Source organism: Xiphophorus couchianus, chromosome 4 (assembly GCF_001444195.1).
Source record: "Xiphophorus couchianus chromosome 4, X_couchianus-1.0, whole genome shotgun sequence".
Taxonomy (NCBI): Eukaryota; Metazoa; Chordata; class Actinopteri; order Cyprinodontiformes; family Poeciliidae; genus Xiphophorus; species Xiphophorus couchianus.
Genome location: NC_040231.1, coordinates 29110441 through 29130793, shown reverse-complemented (window position 1 = coordinate 29130793; position 20353 = coordinate 29110441). Strand labels below are relative to the sequence as shown.

General features: G+C 41.5%; 1 protein-coding gene across 2 annotated transcripts; it reads left to right on the top strand.

Annotated features, from left to right (window-relative positions):
- The first annotated feature begins 313 nt into the window (after positions 1 to 313).
- Positions 314 to 17254, top strand: pnoca (prepronociceptin a). Of its 2 annotated transcripts, none has more exons than XM_028016066.1 (3): positions 314 to 422; positions 13054 to 13187; positions 15509 to 17254. In XM_028016066.1, the coding sequence occupies exons 2-3, from the start codon at positions 13068 to 13070 to the stop codon at positions 16127 to 16129; spliced, it is 741 nt and encodes a 246-aa protein (XP_027871867.1). In that variant the 5' UTR covers positions 314 to 422; positions 13054 to 13067; the 3' UTR covers positions 16130 to 17254. The 2 variants fall into 2 exon arrangements, with proteins under 2 accessions (XP_027871867.1, XP_027871866.1); XM_028016065.1 differs by having other exon boundaries at positions 324 to 422; positions 13057 to 13187.
- Positions 17255 to 20353: the final 3099 nt, after the last annotated feature.

Genomic DNA, 20353 nt, shown 5'->3' with positions numbered 1-20353 from the left:
TTAAACTCGTCTTCCTTCACGCTCATTCTGCGCTCGCCTATGCTCTCGCACTTTTATCTTTCCCTCCCTCTGTCCCTCAATCCTTCAATATTTTGTCATCATACTGACTTTCGCTCCTCCTTGCTCGCTCCCTCTCTCCCTCCCACCTACATCACTCACCCTCCCCCCACCATCATCCACCCCCCCATCTTTACCTCCGCCCTTCCAGTCTGCATCTCGGTCTTCCCTCCCTAATGAAAAGGGGGGGAGTTAAGAAAGGGGGAACGAGGGAGAAGGAGAGGAGGAGGAGGAGGAGGATGAAGGGGTGGGCCTGTATAAGAGCAGCTGTCTCCGTCCTCCACGAAGCCAGAGAAACCACGCTGAGACCGAGGCACCGGAACGTAAGGTGAGGAATCTGAAAGGACCTCCACAGTCTCACACAGGTAAGTGGAGCCTCGGGGGAGGGGGAGTGGTATGACCTTTGACCTTTGATCCAAAAATCTTTAAAGAAGCTTTCTTTTTTGTAACACTTTGGTTCTTTGGGAAGCTCATCAAAAACTACAAAACATGTCTTATTGTTTTCAGCTTTGACACACAAGTGGCTTCAAGTGAAGGATTCCTTATTTACTAGCTGAAAAGAAATCCACATAATTTCTTTTTAGATATTTTAACGGTTTCCAGGAATGGTGCATTCACCAGAAGGCGTCTTGACTCAAATGGGTGCTGATGTGGTTTTCGTTGCCTGGAAATGATGTCGTCTGATACGGGATGCTTCATGCTGGTCGTGCTTCACTACACACAGGTTGTCTACCAGCCCTGACAACTGATGAGTTAAAGTAAACTCCTGTTATCTACGTGTTGTTTAGCCAAATAAAATGTGGACTGTGATACCTGCCAGGAGTTATTTTGATCAGAAGTTAATCAAATGTTGAGAATTTGCTGGCTAAAACAAAGGAAAAGAAGCAAAATACATTGTAATTGTGCCTCTTTTATGACTTATCTCAGTAAGTCATAAAAATACTAAAAAAAAAAAAACATAGGAAAAGGAAATAAAAATAAACTGACATGCATCTGAACTAGTTAGTTCCCAAAAACAAAATAATACAAAAAAAATGACAAAATGTGATTTTGAATTAGTGAAGGGATCAAGTAATACAGAACCGACAAAAACACAGCTTAGATTTACAGGTGGAGCTGTGTGTGCAGCAGACACCACTGCTTCTCCCTGTCTAAATGAATAAAAAATGATTAATATTTATCTGTGTATTGTGATTGCTTTGTCACTGTTCTTTTCAGTTTATGTATAATGAGCCAAATAATGACAATTGTAACTCATGGAATTTTACAAAACAATTCCTGTTCATATTGAGACATGTAACGCTATACAACCAGCTCAGTCAAGTCTAGTATAATTACACGAAGAGATTAAAATCCTCTTATGTAACTATTTGCTTTGTTACGAAAACAAAGCAAATTGAGCTCATTAAGCCAGTTGGTAGAAAGTTATGTATCTAAGGAAGCCCAGGTGATTGCATCGGGTCATTAACTTTACAGCAATCTCTCCTCCTGAGCAAGCATGTGGTGACAGTGGAAAAATGACTGCTATTCCTGGTGCCCTGTCCTCTTTTTAAAAATGTTTTATTCCATTTCTATCTTTTGTCATCTTGGAATCTTTGTAATTGTTAACTTGATTGACCAGATGTGGTCATTGGTGTATTTGATGTAGCAGAGACAGGAAGAATATCTCATTTTCCTCTCTTTGTGAAGAGAATCAGCCATCGGCACTGCAAGGCAACCAGCCCCACTATACCGTTTTTCATTTTTTATTATTGTTTTGTACTTGCAGCAAATTTGATTGCGAGGCTGTTACTAACTTCGATCCGTTGCATAAAATGCAGTTTCTGTTTTTTTAAGATCTAGCTGGTTTGACTGTGCAGATAATGGGCGTCATGTACAGATGTTGGATTTAACTCCTTTTCCCACACAGTTCAAATTCTAAATGGTTGAATTTAAGAATTTTTATTTTAAATTTGTCAACAGAAAAAGCAAGCTTTGTGTAGTTCATCCTTTTTGGTGAGCTAAAACAATTCCTCATATCACGAAGTCAGCGTGATGAAATCAGTGTGTCGGCTCTAATAGAGCAAATAACGCACCCTGAGCTCCGTTGTCGTACCTTTTGCTAAGAATTCCTGTTTCCGATTCTTGTGGAAAGGCGGTGACAATTTACACAAGTATCTCTCAAAGAAGGACTAAAAGGTCAGAGATTGCGGGCTCTGATTAGTCATAGTCGTTAAGGTCTGATTTAGTGCTGCAGTTTACTCCATGAACAGCTGGATGGATGGATGGGGAGGGGAGGTTCACAGAAAAAGGTCCTGTTTGCTTTTGCACTGCGGCTCAAGGAGCACAATAATGAAAGGTTGTTTGGGTGAGATCATGGCTGCTGATGAGGGTACGATGCTGTCGTGGTCACTTCAGGCGATTATTTTAGGGTATGCCTTGAAGACTGCTACATTTTTGAATGACGATTTCTGGCCAAACTGCCTATTAGGTTAAAAAATAAAATAAAATAAAAAAATCTGTAAGTATTGTTACTCAAAAGTGATATGAGTCAACATTTAACTTTGTGCGCTGTAATGTTAAAAGGTGTTTGGAATGGAGCAGGATTTGTGTACCCATAAGGTTCAAAGCCCTGTAAAAGGCTCCAGGGGAGACACTATTGATCACATATGATTTGGTCACATCTGGCTCATTGTTTTCAGTGAACCCCTGTGTACTTAATGAGCCTGAACCATTCAGGGGCTTGGCTGACAGAGAGGAAATCAAATGGATGGAAATAAGATGCGCAAGCTGCACAGTAGAGCAGTTGGAGCCACCGTTGCCTTGCAATCTGTGGTCTTTATGTGTGGAGCTTGCATGTTCTCAAAATATGGTTGGCTGGTGGCTTGAAATTCCCTGTAGGTTCGAGTTTGTGTGTGCGTGAATCTTGCCCTCTGGCGAACTGGTGACCTGTCCAGGGTGAACCCCACCTCCCGTCCAGTGACCGCTGGAGATGGGCACCAACCCCTGCAACCTTGCACTCCTAAACATCCTGTAATTCTTTCTGTTTTGTTCTTATGCTTTTTAATAGCTGTCTGTCATTGAGATCAACTTTAAACAAACTTTTTCTAGATGTAAAGTAGCTGTATCAAGTTCAAACAATGAAATTTATTGGTGTTGCACATTTCAACAACATGCCAGTTCAAAGTGTTTTACAATAAGACATCATAAAAACATCATAAACACGTCATACGATCAACAACAGTGAAAACTAGTAACAGACATTGCACTTTGTCAAGTGCCTGTGTTAAAATCGTCAATACGCATCAAATATGTTGGTCAATTTTGTTTTGGTCCAAAAGCAACTCGACACAGGTGGGTTTTTAGCCTTGATTTATTGCTATACTTTCACTGCATCTTAAGATCATTGTGTCCTGACAGGATCATGACAAAACATCCCACCTCTGACGCCAGAAATGAGTCGGAAAATGCAGTTTTGCAAAGTTCTTTGAAGTTTATTGTCTGCATCATGAACGGTCACAAGGCATGACCTCTTACCACCAGATGATACATCTCAATATGCCCTACTAATAAAAGTCAATTACAATTTTGTAACTAAACTTAGTTGTCAAACCAAAAGCCTCCATAACATGAAACTTTTCTGCACCACACTTCACCAGTGTTTACACCCAAGCTCCGGTGCATTTTCCAAGGACTTGAAGAGGAACTCGGATGAATACAAAGCATTTATTCCCCCTTGCCCTTTGGGAGATTAAATGAAATAGATAGACGCACAGTGCAAGGACTCTGACTGTTCCATTTTACAGCCACAAACCTCCAGTATTTAAGAAGACCTGGTCCTTCTTGACACCAGGTGTGGGTCAAACAATTTTTGCACAGAGCTCTGTGAGGTGTGTTGTGTGATTGGATGTTTGTGGGCGCATTTCGCTCGGACAGCAGTGCTGATGTTTTGCTTCAACAAAACTACTTCTACGGTCAGGCACGGTGAGAAATGGAGAACATTTGTACGATTCTTCACAAAATACCTACAGGGCCAGTCAAATGGCTAAAAGTTCTTGAAAGAAAATTGCGAAGTCGTTGTCAAAGAAGGAGACTATGTAGAAAAGGGTGGTGCACAAAAAGGTGAAAGGTGTAGACTGTTCGACTTCAGACGGGACGACGCATGTAAGAGCCCTTAGTTCTCCGTGGTTTAATCTGTGTTTAGTGCCATCTGTTATTCCATCAACTTTGTCCAGCGTGCCTGACTGAGCTACAAGCATCCCTGCCACATGGTGCTACCAACACCACCATGTTCCACCATGAAGATAGCGTGTTCAAGGAGATGTCTATTGTTAGCTGTGCACCGTCTTCCACGTATTGGCTATATCCACAACATGGCTTGAAAAAAGGCTTCTTATGGATTTTTTCATGTTTCCATAAACAGCCAGATTGTCCTGACTTACCCCACTTGAGTTGAGAATCTCTGCAGCCTCGACACAGTCACCTTGGCCCTTTTGTTTGTTTCTCTGATTAATATGGGATTTACTGGTATGTGGTCAGTCGTGTCTTGGTAGGTATCCTCTATCAAATTTCTTGAAGATGGATTGAACCGCCCTTTACAACAAAAGCCCAGTCAACACGTCCCAAGATCGTTCTCCCTAAGCTGTCTGCTGTGTTCCATCTTCTTCCGCCCAACTGGACATTAAACATTACAGCAAAAATTATGGCATGGCCTTTAGTTTTTTAATGTACAACCCAAAGTTTATCAAAGCTTTCTGGAGGCAGCCCTGACACAGGTAGCAGACGGGGCCAGTTGACCAAAGTTATGATGTAACTCTTGATGTTTCTTTTCCCCCACAAGCAGGCATGTGTGGAAGTCATTAACTAGATCTGAGTGCTGCCATCCTTCCTCTGTCAATAGCAATCTTTAAGATGGGAATAATTAAATTATTGCTTCTGTGTTTACCCCGGGGCTTCAATTTTCACTTCACCTTGAGAGAAACAAAGACATTCTGGTTTCCCTCGCATATTTACAAGGAGGTTAGATCATTTTAGCCCAATAGGAGAAGCTAAAATGTACCTCTTTTTCCACATTTTAAGGCAATATTGCTTTAAGATTTACATTTATTTATAGAGAGATTAAGAAATATGTCCTTTACCGTGTTTGGAACACTTTGAGATACCAAACAATCTCTTAATTCTTCTCCTCTTTTTAGTACCTTTGTTGGCTCCAGGCCACACCCCATTAGCTTTATGAGTATACTTCCCTAACCCCCTCTAAACATTTTCACCCACAAGCTTTATGGGGAAAACTAAAAGAGGGCAAGAAGTAGAAAACCAAGGGATACACCCCTTAGAGACGGCTCACTCAGCGCTACAAGTTCTGCTAAATTGGGTTTGAACGTGTGGCGTTAATCCATGGATACAATGTTCCCAACGCAGCAGGGTCCAACTACATTTATTTGTGCTGCACAGACTGCACAGCTCCTTCCTTTATGTCTGTTTGCTGCCCGCTCTTTGTGCTCTTGTCCCCTGTGATTCTGCACTAATAAGCAGCCGATCCTTGGCACATGTGGCTGTTTGAGCTGAAAGTCACAGATCTTTCTCCAGGATCCTTTATTTGTTCACGGCTAATGTTGGTAATCTGGAGACCAAACCAGAGGATGCGTTTGGTTATATTTTTCTATTTAATTATAGTGCATCTATATACTTTGAATTTTTTTTTTGCCAAACAGACTTCAATGCACTGTGTTGGGATTTTGTCTGACAGATCAACTCAAAGTGGTGCATGAATGTAAAATTAAAGGTCAAAGTTACATTGATTTAATTTTTTTTTAATTAGGGTTTTTTTAATACTGGAAATGAAATTTGGAAAAGTGTAGGGTGCATTTGTATTCAAGAATTTTATTTTGTCATTTTACCAAACAAAAAGACAAAAAAACCCATATCATTATATTTACTTCACATAGTGATTCATAGCCAGAAGCAAAATACTTTTAATAATGTAACTAGTCATCAATCAAGGCTACTGGTCAAAATATCTGAAAATACAAAAAATGAAAAAACCAACAGAAAACCATTTACAATTACCAGTGGTCTTTTTTATACAAATGAATGACTTATTTTTTTAATGTATGCTTCTTTTAGACATCCCTGGGTTTATAAGGGTTGCAACCTTTTTATTGTAACTAAAATACTGTTTCCTCAATAATTTAGCATCAATAACTAATCCAAGAGATTTATCTTAAACTCTTTCAATATTTTTAATCAACAATGACAGTATCGCCATGCATTGCTTTTTGATATCCGAATGGCAAACATTTAGTCTTAATATGCAGAGATAGTCTATTTACATCCCACCACATTTTCAAAGATTCGGCTTCATCTATGTAACATCCTCAATATTTGTACCAGAACAAATTGGGATTTTATCATTTAGCAAAGGTAATGCATTCAGAAGGCCCTGTGAATTTTTTTCTCTCTAAAATGTATGGAGATTTTAGAGACTTTAAAGTTTGTCAACATCGTCTCCTGTGCCACTTCTGGGTCAGAATCATCCTGTCCAGAGAAACCGTCTTTGTCAATCAGTAAGGGTTGGTCTTTTATCCTGGGGAATCCGAGGAATATGAAAATCTTCACATAAATCTCCCCCTTTCACGGCTGACAGAATAGATCCCTATTCATAAAATGTGTCAAGTGAGCGAGCTGTTTGTGATTTTACCAGGTAGACATCAATTTCACAACAAAGAGCAGCATGCACTTTGAGGGGGCTGGAGAGGAGCTGTCGCTCAAAGTGATTTTTTCTAACAGACAGCTGCCAGCAGAAAGCCTGTCAGAGTTGCTCATCAAGCGACAATACAGACTTCAGGAGTCCGCTAAATAACAGATGTTTTTCTTTTTTCAACATATTCCACTTTACAGACCAAAGAGAGTTCATTTTAAAGGGGCAGTATTATGTTTTTTTCCAGCCATGTACTGCCGTTTTCTGCCACAATCTAGTAACTATACTACTTTCAGTTCTCTTAAAAGTCCTACGTATATCAAGTATGACTTAAAAGAAATCTGACTTTGTAGTTTAACGCCTTGAAGTTGGGGCTCTGTCTCTTTAAGGAACTCCTGATCTTTCTGAAGCTCCGCCTTCAGGAAGTAATCACAACATGGCTCCTCTATTAACCCTTTATTGATGTTTTTACCAGCGTTTCAATGAGAAGATGCGCTGTTCCAACAGGTGTTTGCTAATTGCTGCTGGCTAGTCTAAAGGAGCTGAGAGGGGGAGTCACAGGGGAGGGCCGCTCTGCGAGGCAGAAGCTGGGAAACTACAGCTCAGAGGAGGAGCTGCGTCTCAAAGGCGGAGCTAGGTCCTCCCAGGTGTTATGCACAGCCGATGGGAGATTAAAGGATTTCTGAATCAAAGCAACACTCCAGATGTGTTTTTGTTGAGGGAAAAACATTACAACATGACGTATAAACATCATGTTAATTGTCAGATTAGAAACGTATCTGCTGACTTTCAGTCTGCTTCCCTAGATGTAAAATCTGCTGATATCTCTGTTGTGTGTTTTGTCGTCACCCGTCTGCAGACTCAGTGTAATCAATCACAGTAAATCACTTAGAGACTCTGGTTTGGCTGCATGGGCAAAAACGAGTTAAGCTTCAGTCGAGCAGAGAGACCGTTCAGGTGCAATGACGTTAAGTGTTGCGGTTCTTATACAAGTCATGCAATAAACTGCAGTCCTGCCGTAAAGCGCTAAGAAACACCCCCCCCCCCCCCCCCCCCACACACACACACACACATTTCTCAGAACAGATTCACGGCGTTTCTCTGCTCGGCTGGGCGTGAATAATCCGGCTTTAAGTCGCGCTTCAGGCTGGGAGTAATTTATTTTATGTTTCCCAGTTCTTGATGAGAAATTGGCAATAATGGAGGGGGGAAAATGGTGGAAACTGTTGATAAATCAGTGTGAGACAATGGGAGGATTTGTGAGGCTCTTGCATTGTGTCTGTTTGGATCAAGCGAACGGGGAGGAAACCGGAGCAGCACTTCTTTAACGTTAACTGTACTTATTCAGCTTTGACAGGAGCAGCTTGTTTTTTAGCTGCTTCAGCAGCTTGAGCAGGGACTAGATATTTTATTTCTGCACTTTATGTCCCAAAGTAAAGCACCTTGGTTATGTATTTAAAAGCATGGTTGACAGTACAGTCATTTCCAAAATTATTTACACACCTTGAACTTTCTCATATTTTCTCAAAATGTGACGCATTTTGAAATGAAAGAAAAATTATACCGATTTAAACGGGACAGTGCAGAGGCTAAAAGTACCATCCGTTCCTCTTGTAGAGTCATTTTTTTTTGTCCTGCCGGAGGTAAACCTCCGTCCAATTTAAAGTCTTTTGCAGGTATTAAATTCTCTGAGAATAATTGCAAAACTATTTATTACCTAAAATATAAGTATTTGTTTGTTTTTATCATAATCTTTATCGTTATCGCAATAGCGCCACAAAATATTGCGATGAAATAAGTCTCAATCGCCCAACCACAAACAGTGATGTCAGTAACTCGTTACTTATTAATGCGTTACTGACGTCGGACCACGTTTTTCAGTAACTAGTAATCTAACGCGTTACTATTTCAAGTCCAGTAGTCAGACTACGGTTACTTATTAAAATCACTTTGCATTACTATTTTCTTTTGTAATTTAATTTTATTTCCTCTACGCGTCTTGTCTAGTGACCGCCGTTTCTATGCGACGGTATCAGCAGCGACAGAAACATAAACAACGGAGGGAGGTGCATTGCTGGAAAAGCAGGAACTATTTTGTGTTTCGCTCGCTAAGTCCGATTATTATAAGCGGCTTTGGGCTTGTTTTTTTGTAAAGTTGCTTGTAGATTTGATGAGTCGCGAGTTGCGCCTTTTCGAGCTTGGAAATAAGCAGATATAAACCCCAGAATTTGTCTGACATCCAGTTAGTTTTAGTCAGACTAAAATCCTATTTATAGTTTTCCAGACAACAGTGGACCACACAAAACACGCACAAATTACTAAAGTTTTTTTTGTACTGTTGTAACCCCCTTCAGTTCAACTTTATAAGTGGAAATACATTGTTGATGTAATCGTTATAAAATAGCTTCAATTAAGTATCGGCAAAGCTCAATGTAATTTTCACAGCGTTGTTGTTAGCAGCTGCTGAAAGTAACTAAAAAAGTTACTTTTAATGTAACTTAGTTACTTTCCAAATCAAGCAATCAGTAATCTAAGTTACTTTTTCAAGGAGTAATCAGTAATCCGATTAAAGTTAGTTTTTCACAGTAACTGTGCCATCACGGCCTACAAACCACATTTTATTTTCCTTCCACGTGACAACCATGCGACACTTTATGTTGGCCGAATAAAAGAATTGTGGAAGTTCTGCCAGGCTGTCTTTTTATTCGTTACTCTGTAAGCTCGGCACCAACGCTGACTCTGTGCATCCTTCACAGAAGGGACTTAATTACCCTGTTTATTGACTGGCTAATTAGTAAATTGAAGTAGAATAATTGAGTTTCAAGGGCTCTCATGAAAACCTGACAGGCCTCAGTAGTTGACCCCTTCTGTAGATTTGTTGAGAGGTCTGCTCTTAACAAGAGAGGACTTCGCAGACTGCAGAGGAAGACGACAGCCATGTTGCTTTAGTTCTGTTTCTAGTGGAATCCTGCCCTGTTTTAAAAATCGACCTGGTGTGGCATGAATGACATGCATTCCTGTATATCACCAGCATCGTCGTGGCAATGATGACTTATTATTCATGAAAAGAAAAGAGATTAAAAAAAAACTGTGTCCCAGAGATGGCTGATTGTTTGCATGGACTTCCAGAAGTTTTATTTGGGTTTTAAGTGACAGACCAAGACAAACTGAGACATACTTGCGAAGTGAAATGAAATAAAAAATATATATTAAAAAATTCCATTCTGTAAACCTAAAGTAAAATTCAAATCTCATAAGTAGCAATTATAATGTGTGTAAATAAAAAAAAAGAGTTGCAATGAAACAGTTTAGATCAAAGAAGTAGAGTTGGGAAAATCGGTCCAAAATATCGATAATATCAGTTTCAAGTCGGTATCGGTAAGTTTCGATACTAGCTTGGTAAGATCGATACTTTCAGCAGATGCTTTATTTTTACATCGTAGTTTCCCAACCCTCCCTCAATAAAGATTTTGTTTTGATTTGTAAAAAAAAACGCACGCGACTATGTTTTGTTTTTCTATTATTTCTACGTATAAGGTTATCAAAGTATTTCTGTGGACAAATATAAACTTTATCCAGATTCCATCGCAGGTTTTAACCAAATAATTCAAAGAAAAACTACAAAAATACCTAATGGCCGAAAGTCTGATGACATATCAAACTTAAATAAGAAAAAGAATCGGTATCAGTATCTGTACTTACTTATCGGATTAATGGTTAATTTGGCATTATCGCACTTGAAAACTGACGTTTCCACAACTTCTCCATCTAACGTTTGTGAGCTTGGACAGAAACTTAAACCTCTAGACCTTCCGACATGACCTCACTCTTCACCTTTCCATTTTTCCGTCCAATTTTACTGAGCTGTTTTGCAAAGACGTATCATTTTCCTCCCACTTAACAAGTATGCTGTACTTTGACTTGACCTCTCAGATAAAATCCATCTTATTTTTAACGTCCTTGTCTATTCAAACACAAAAACAACACTATACGGAAATCCAGACGCGTTTTTAGATATAAAACTATAAAAGCACAAGAGGTGACTCTCGGTTTTAACAGGTCCTTACAGGACGGGTACAGGAGGAGACGTGTTGTCCCTCCCAGAGGACACACCCCCAGGCTGTTTGCCTGTGTCAATTACCTCCCGCCTCTTCATTTCTCCTCATATCGGCTCAACCTTTCTTTTGTCCTTCACTGTCAAACACCTTGTTGTTATCGGACTGCAGAAATGTAACTCTCTTGCATTAACATTAATTAATTTAGCGGCGTTATGTCAGTATGAGCAAGTTAGGATCGGGAATGAACTTTTTTAATTAAAACTTTTATCTTTTTTTTTTTTTTCTTTATTTTTAAATTAGCCTGTGTTCACTTCTTTAGACATTATCGACATATTTGACAGAGGGAAAAAAATGTACTTTCAGCCGTCTCTTTTTTTTTTTTTTTTTTTTTTTACAGTGTCCCCTCAGTGTTTGGGTGTCCTGCTGTTGGGGTTGGAGGGGCAGAAATTCACAAGTCGATGTTTACATTTGCTGTGCTAAATACGTGAACGCGGCGCGTGGGCGTTTCCTGCGCGTTGCGGGTGCCAGCTGAGTGTGTTTGTCAGCAAGAAACACTGACTCAGTTTGGTGCCGGCGGCGTTAATTGAGGCATCAATTAAAGGAGTTAACGAGTTTGTTTAATGAGACGAAAACTCTGCTTGTGCTTCTGACGTCAGACTCGCCAGACCGGGGTAGGGGGGCTGCTCCTACAAGAAGAAGGTCAGCCTTTTTTCATGCCGTCTCCTTCTAGTCGCTTCGTCTAGAAGTCGTCTCGTCCTCCGTCCCTCAGTCCAAGTTCTGCTTCTGCCGTCGTTTGGTTCTCGTTCTTCTCCGAAAAGCAGCAAAAAAACACAAATTAAATGCAGTAAAAATGGTGGTCATAGTGACTAAATGTGACACTTTTGCCTCGTTTCCACTGAGCAGTAGAGCTATTATGTCCGTTTCGATTATAAAAGCTGCTTTCGCTGCTCCTGACAAGAACAAGAGATACTGGTGTCATCGCACCAGCATGATGTAACATTTGACTTTTGCCTGTCCAGAGTCCAACTATTGGCGGAAATACAACCAAACTAAAAAAAAATTAGCATCAAATTTATGTTTCTGTTGTATAAGTAGCGATACCGCTACTATCTTTGTAGCAATTATTAAATTGAAATGTTGCGAACTCAATCACAATGTCTCTTTTGGTTGTTCGCCACCGCTGCGTTTTTGGCGAGCCAGACCCAGGAGGAGTTTCAACTAAAAGTTAACTCATCCAAACGAGACGAACCGAAAGTACCGATGGAGCAGCTTCAAGGCGCAGTGAGCAGAGCGCTGCTGATGTTGGAGAAGTCCGAGCTGATTTCAGCCTGTGAACGCCTCAAGAGTGATGACCTTCAGGAGGGTTTACTGGCCAAACTCGGCGTTCCCTCGTCAGACTAGCAGAGGCAACACTGGACGATATCGGAACCGAGGAAGAACCTGAATCGTTTCAACAGTTTCTCCAGGATTTAATCACCTTCGTGGACTCTTGGACGTCGGATGATCCCAGAATACAAGCGGACGAAGGTTAATTAAACTCACTAAAAGTCAAGCACAAGGAATTGCAGGAAGAACATAACAAAGCCCGACAGCGTATAGAGGAGGAAGTTTGGGTTTTAGAGAAAGAAACGGAGGATGACGGTGCAAATGGAGGAGACTGAACCACACTGCGCTCCATCACCAGAAGTGACGCTCAGGCGGGAGTTTCGCATTTGTGGGCAGATTGGAGAAGCTGGTCAGAGGGATAAATTGTCCTATACGAGCCGGATCAACCAAATTGACGTAAAAACTGTTCAACTTTTTAAATGTTCTGTCCCCCCCCCCCTCCCCCCCCAGAAAATGTATGAGATTAATCCCAAAATTTCAGCATTTTTTTTTTCAAGGAAATTTTCCACTTTTTAAATTCAGGAATTTTCACATTTGTCTAGAAGACTTCTGAAATGAATCTCAAAATTTCAGGTGGGGGTTTTGTTGCAAATTTTCAACTTTAGAAACTCAGAAATTTCCAAATTTTTTCTCAAATATTTTTAAGATTAATCCCCAAATGTCAGCGTTTGTCTCGCAAGTTTTCCACTTTTCAAAATCAGAAATTTCCATGTTTTGTCTAGAAAATGTCTGCAATTAATCTCTAAATGTAAGATTTTTTTTTTTTTGGCATAAATTTACTCCTCCTTTTGTTTTGTTTTTTTCCCCTAATGCGCCATCGTGGATAAATGATGCCACTGACCTTGTGCTTCCTCTCTGCCCTGCGTCACGCAGCAGACGGTGGGACCATGAGGACCGTAGTGGCTCTGCTGCTTCTCTGTCTGTGCGATCCAGGACGGAGTGACTGCCAGACTGACTGCCTGTCCTGCAGCAAAATCCTGCCTAAACAGCTCAGTTTCAACACTGTGGTAATACAAACACACGCACACACACAGTTTCAGTCTCAGTCATTCAGTGTTATCATTCTGAAAGCTCTGTTCAAAGTCCAAGAGGCATCTTTCAACACAATGTTGGCTGCAGACATTTTACTTGTAGAGAATTGAAACGCCACTTACACGAATGAACTCGTGCGAAACCTAGTATCCCCTTCCAACTTGAAACTCTTCACCCCAGCATCTCGTATTTATTCTGCACTCCCAGCCTGACTCAACGAATGATCCTTTTGGCATTTGAGTTTTAATTTGTTGAGGCTAATTGATTCCCGGGGACAGATGTGTGTTTCTTCCCTCTGTGCCTGCTGGTGGTTTCTGCCTGGATAAAGACATGTCTGCGTCTCAGAAGAGTCGTTGTAGGCGGCGCACCAGAAGACGTTTACATTTCGACAGTTTCAAAAACGTTAAGCTCTGATCTGTTAGTGTTTGACGCCGGGATCACGGTGGTATTTACAGGGAACCCACGGGAGGGGAATCGGTTGTAGAGTGGGTTAAAACTTCACATACACTCACCATAGCTGCGGCTGCTATAATAATTGTGGCTTTTTATTTGGCTGATTGGTTTATTTGATCATTCTAGAGATCAAATAAATCTAAAGAAAATCTTTGCAACGCTAAATGAAACTTATGTAAAGATTGTTATTATGCTTAGACATATATAGTTGCCATTTCTCAATATAAGCTACTTTGGCCAGAAAAAGAATCAAGAAGCCCAAATTGCAGATTGCCACAAACCCCAAAGGGGCACATGAAATCTGTGGAAGAAGATACGCTGAAAAAAACGTCACAGTTTTGGCCTTCGTGCAAAATCCTTTGTGTGACAGAACACAACATCCTCTGCTTTAAGCAGGAAGGTGGCGCAAATGAAGACGCAGGGCAATCCTAGGAAGAAAAACAAAACGAATCCAATTCAAATTAGGGTTATTGTGATACAAAATTGTTCCTGTTGATACTTGGTACCATTTGTGGCCCATTACAGCAGGACAGCGCTGTCATTTCTTTAACTAGGACAATAAAAGTAGGTCATTTACCATTCATTTAGAAATAATTATTTAATTTGAAAGTGTTACTGTGTTCATGTACATCATTACTGTAGACAAAAAATTTAGCTTGGATTCGGTTGTGAAGTTAATTTAAATTTTTTTTTACAGTGTAAACATGGATCTGGTTCATAGCAGAAGCTCTGTTCAATTTTTTGTGTCGTCTTTTTTTGATTAACTAAAAAAAACGACAGTGCAGGTTGTTCCCTGTTTACATGCCTCAGAGGTATAACAGTGTTTTGACTTTGGTATTTTTTTTCTCCAATAAAGTGTTAAAAAGGCTTTTCTCCAGACATACTTACCGTGTTAGAGGAGTTTTAAACTTCCAGCAGCGGATCACTGTTTTAGTACTGATCCGTGGATGTCCAGGTGAGCTGTTCTCAGAAGGCTACGTCTCTGTGTGCCTGCAAAGCTGCTGTGAAAGCGTGAGATTACATTTTTTTTTGCATTGATTATATTAAAAAATGGATAAATTTAACTTTTTTTTTGTAGGAGCGCACCGATTGCAATTTTCTGCCCGATAATCAATCTTTAAAAAGCCTAACCTGCTGATTCTGATTTTTGCCGATACTGATTTTCTTTTCGTCTGAAAAGTTTCTAAAAATAGCCAGAAAGTAGCGGAGTTGGCAACAGAGGGGTGGCTATAGTTAATGGTGCACTTGCTGATTATACCGGTCAAGTCTCCCGTTTTGGCCAGGAAACTATTGTTTTTTCACCCCCCTCTCCCTCCGTACTCCCGTATTATTATTTTCCTGTAAATATCCTGTATTGTGCAGCTCTGGCTCTCACGTTAATTGCTCCACCTCCCCGCTCTTACAGCAGTATATCCCTTACCTTAGTCCCCCCCGGCCTCTTTTGACAGTAGCACTGGACGACGAACATTTCCCATATGTTCAAGTCCAAAACTTGACAGGTATGAAAACTTGACAGGTATGTTGCTGCTGTGACATGGTGGGCTGGGATGTCAGTCAGCCATTTCTCATTACAGAGCAAAAAGGGACAGTGGCTGATTTTCAGATAAAAATCGGTGGATAAGATCGTTTTCTCATATAAGTATTGGCCATTCGCCGATTTCAAAAAACAATTAAATCGAGGCCTACTTTTCAGTTATTTGTATGAAAATGATTTTGAAAACCATTTTCCTTCCACTTCACAGAGCGGCTTGTCATTTAGTGCTGCTTTGCAGCCACTTGTTATAAGAACCTTTGATGATTAATTTGTCTTATGATCTTGATCTCTTGTCTCCATCTCTAACAGGTGTGTTTGATTGGATGCAAAAGCAGCGCCTCTCCTTCCTCCCCCTGGGACATCTGCCGTAAAGCGCTACCTTCTTCTTCCTCCGATGGCACCGTCAGAAGAAGATCCCAAGAGGAAGCTGACATCCTACTTCCTGAGGGAGAGGAGCCAATGGATGGGGGTCTATTCCTGCCCATGGCTTTGCAGAGATTCAACCACATGACCCGCTCACTCGACCTGAACGACAGGGGCCTGGTCAGCCAGAGCAGCCAGCTGAGCTCCCTCTACGGCTCCCAGGACGCCCTGTCACTCGCCGATGAGTACGAGGAGGATGAGGAGGAGGCAGGGCAGGAAAGGGAGGACGCCGGCAAGGCAGCGATAGGGCAGGACGACCCGGAACCGAGCGTCTCCAAGAGGTTCGGAGGCTTCGTCAAAGGGAGGCACGGTTACAGGAAGTTGGTCTCTCCGGGAAGGTCGTACCAGAAGAGGTACGGGGGCTTCATCGGGATTCGGAAGTCGGCCCGCAAGTGGAACAACCAGAAACGCTTCAGCGAGTTCCTGAAGCAGTACCTGGGCATGAGCACCCGGTCCTCCGAGTTCAACAGCGTCTCAGGAGAGCTCACCCAGCAGAACGAGGTGTGAGGGAGCGCGCCTCCATTAGGCCCTGCCATGACAGACATACCAGATGTGTTTTCAGTTGTCTTCTATTAGAGCAGAGAACATTTCACAGTTAATCTGGCAACATTACAGTCACACAATTTGATTAAGTACATGAAAAAACCCCAAAAAACATCACAGTTTCTGGTTGTTTGAATAGCCTTCTTTCCCCCCCAATCTTTTCTATTTATAGCTTCTTCTTTTTTTTAAAATCCTGGGTAAAGGATTTGAAAAATGCTTCTTTTCTGAAACGGGAATCCTTCTTACAATGGGAAACCTAAATTACATTAGAAGTTACTTTCCATGTCTTAAAAAAAGCATAAAGATGGATTCGAAAAGTGGAATTGTATTTAAACATTTTCCAAATTTGTATAAGTATGAACATAAAAGAAAACCAATAGGAAAGTATTTCATTTTCCCCCCATTTGTTCCATTGTATCCATTTAATACTTTTAAGGAAGGACAGGAAAATCTAAGTTTGGGAAAGTGACATGGAAATTTGTTGGAACCCTAAAGAGCTTCTGCCCTCTTGAGATTCGCAAAGAAACTAAATCTAAAATCCTTGCTCTTTGTTTACATCTCGTCTGCTTCGGGCCTTATTATTACCGATAAAAATTTGAGCACTTTCTTTTTTCGTATGTCGCCATCTAGTGGACAAATACTTATAGCAGTCCAAAATGAAATGTAAAGTCTCTGTTTTTGTTCTTTCCTCTGTTTTTCATGTTCTAGTCTCTTGGTGATAAAAACTCCAGCATCTGTATGGGATTTCTGTTGAATAAATGAAAATGTATAAAAATCCACATTTACATTTTGTTGGTCAATATCTCCGGCATCATACTCCCGATACAGATATATTAAAGTTATGTAACTTGAACAACTCCAGACAGCTTGCAGCATTCATTTTTCAGACTTTATGACGGTAATCAGTCTTGATTATGTTGTGCACAGTTGAGCATACGCTTCGATGGCCTGTTGTGTTTGAATACTTGTGTCAAAATTGTCTCTGAACTGTTACAGATGTAAAATGTTTTGTCTTGTAAATAACTGAATTGAAACATGCCAATAAATATAGTTTACTATTTCCTTCGTGGCTTGTCATGCAGGAACTCAGTCTGCGTCTTGGAAGTATTTTATTCCTAAGACTCATTATTGCTTATGTTAAGGTGCTATTTAAATTAAAGTTGTGTTTTCAAGTCATTTTAGGGAGGATGACTTTCCTCCCTAGAGTCAGAAGGAAAGTCCTGACTTTTTTATAAATACTGTCTTTATTTGGTATTTCTTCATGTGTTTTAAAACAGAATAAGCAATTATTGGTTTCTCACTCTCTTGTAAACAAGTTAAAAAAACGTACAAATGATAACAAATGACTGAAATAGTTTGTTATAAAAAAAACAAACTAGGATTGTTACTCTTTACTCACGCAGTTAGCAACAGGAAATCAGTCTCCGAATGATCCAACACCATCAGTTTTTCATTTACCGATTTCAAATATGAGAAAATAGTACCAAATGTAATTTTAAAACAGGGCGATAAATACATACCAGAGTAATACAGTTTTGGTGTGTCAGCATTGACACACAAAATACTGTGTCAGTACTGAGTGTTTTCAGATTTTGCTTGAATTTTAGTTCATTTTTTTCACAGTAAGTGACACGCTAGAGTAAGAATGAAAAACACTTTCATGTATTTCTACTCCACAAACTTGACTAGAGATAAGATTATCTCAAGAATGTCACTTTCCTAAAGTTTTGTGCCAAACTTCAGTTGTATTTTCGGTGAGTGTATTTTGGAAATCCGTTTTTCCTCTCAAACCAGTGTTAACATTTTATCACAAACTGTGCAATGAATAAAACCAAAAGACCCAAATCAAGAGTAACAACATAAAAAAGACTGTCACAGCAGATAATTACGATGGTGCAGCAACAATATAACAATGTGTTAACAATGTAATACCCCACGTGAAAGCCCTCTTGCTACAGACTGTATCTAGTTGTAAGTATGCGACTAATAGATAGATAGATAGCATTTATTGTCATTGAACAGAATTCAACGAAATTTCCATTGCAGCTCCCGTGCAAAAGGTCAAATATATACAGTATAAATAAGCAAACACACAATAATAATAATAACAATATATACAACTAAATTAACTAAAGGCACTCAACCACACCAAAGAAGTAGCAGCAGGTCCAATTATGGCAAAGTACTGATAATGTGACAGTGCAAAGTGCAGAACAATATGGCTGTGTGGGGGTGGGGGATATGTATGTGTGACTGCGAGGTTATGATATGTGTGGGAGGGGGGGGCGGCAGGGAGTAATGGCTCTGACGGCTGTGGGGAAGAAACTGTTTCTCAGTCTATTTGTTGTAGTCCGTATATTCCTGTACCGCTTGCCTGATGGCAGCGGCACAAACAGTCTGTGGCCCGGGTGGCTGGAATCCATCGCTATGGATCCAGCTCTCTTCTTGACCCGGTCTGTGTAAATGGAGTCCAGGTCTGGGAGGGGGCATCCCACAATGCCTTGTGCTGTTCTCACCACCCGTGTCAGTTGTTTCCTCTCCAATGCTGTGCAGCTACCATACCACACAGTCATGTTGAGGCAGAGGATGCTCTCGATCATCGCCCTGTAAAAGTTCACGAGCAGCCGTGAGGAAAGTCCAGCCCGTCTCAGTTTCCTGAGGAAGAAGAGCCTTTGTTGTGCTTTCTTCACCAGGTGGGAGGTGTTTGTGTTCCAGGAGAGGTCAGAGGTGATGTGGAGGCCCAGGAACTTGATGTTGTCCACACGTTCCACCACTTCTCCATCTATGAGAAGGGGAGTATGATCCGTCTTCCTGGACCTTCTGTAGTCCACAATGACCTCCTTGGTCTTCCCTGTGTTCAGCACCAAGTTGTTGGCTGAACACCACTGAGTGAGCTGCAGAATCTCCTCTCTGTAGTGGGTCTCGTTGTTGTCTGAAATGAGACCCACTACTGTTGTGTCGTCCGCGTACTTCACGACTGTGTTGGTGGGGTGGACGGCCACGCAGTTGTGTGTAAAGAGCACACAGCCCTGCGGCGTGCCTGTGTTGAGGACCAGTGGGGACGATGTTGAGCCACTTATTCTCACCACCTGAGGCCTGTTGGTGAGGAAGTCTCTGATCCAGTGGCACAGTGAAGCGGGCAGCCCCACCTCGAGTAGCTTCAGCACCAGCTTGTCTGGGATGACGGTATTAAATGCTGAGCTGAAGTCTACAAATAGCATCCTGATGTAGGTGTTGGGATGCTGCAGATGGGTCAGGGCTGTGTGCAGAGTGATGGAGACAGCATCCTCTGTTGACCGGTTCGCTCTGTAGGCGAACTGAAGGCTGTCCAGGTTTGCGGGGATGAAGTATCTGATGTACCTCAGAAGAATCCTCTCAAAGCACTTCATGATCACCGGGGTCAGAGCGACGGGCCGGTAATCGTTCAGGCTGGTGATGGACCTCTTCTTCGGTACAGGGATGATGGTGGAAGACTTGAGGCACTCAGGAACCATGGCGAGCTGCAGGGACAGATTGAAAATGTCCAGAAACACTCCTGCCAGCTGGTCGGCGCAGGTTTTCAGCGTCTGGCCTGACACCTTGTCCGGTCCTGGAGCTTTGTGGGTGTTGATCCTCCTCAGGGTGGACGTCACCTGATGCTTCTGTAAGACGAGGGGCTGGTGCTGCTCTTCCAGTTGGGGTAAATGTACGGCTTCTCTGCTGCCCGCCGTGTCAAAGCGGGCAAAGAAACTGTTTAAGGTGTCAGGCAGGGTGGGGTCGCGGCTGGTCAGCTGAGTGCTGTGTTTGTAGTCCGTCATGGTTCTAATGCCTCTCCACATGCTTCGGGGGTTGTTGTTGATGAAATGTTCCTCAATCTGCTGTTTGTACTGGAGCTTGGCCTGCTTAATACCTTTTTTCAGTTCCGACCGGGCCCTGCTATAAGCCAACCTGTCTCCAGACCTGTAGGCAGCATCCCGGGCTTTCAGCAGGGCCCGTACTGTGCTGTCCAGCCATGGTTTCTGGTTTGGAAACACTTTTATGGTCTTAACAGGGAGGACAGCGTTGGTGCAGAACTGAACATAGGACAGAACGGACGATGAGTATTCCTCCAGGTCTGCGCCGTCCCTGAACACACTCCAGTCTGTATGCTCAAAGCAGTCCTGAAGTGCAGAGGAGGCCTCCTCAGTCCAGACCTGAACTATTCTGGTG

What these genes read in the sequence shown, in the direction of transcription:
- pnoca (XM_028016066.1), top strand. Translation starts at nt 13,068, where the DNA reads ATGAGGACCGTAGTGGCTCTGCTGCTTCTCTGTCTGTGCGATCCAGGA. An exon ending in AGCTCAGTTTCAACACTGTG is followed by an intron (nt 13,188 to 15,508) that starts GTAATACAAACA and finishes CATCTCTAACAG; the next exon opens with GTGTGTTTGATTGGATGCAA.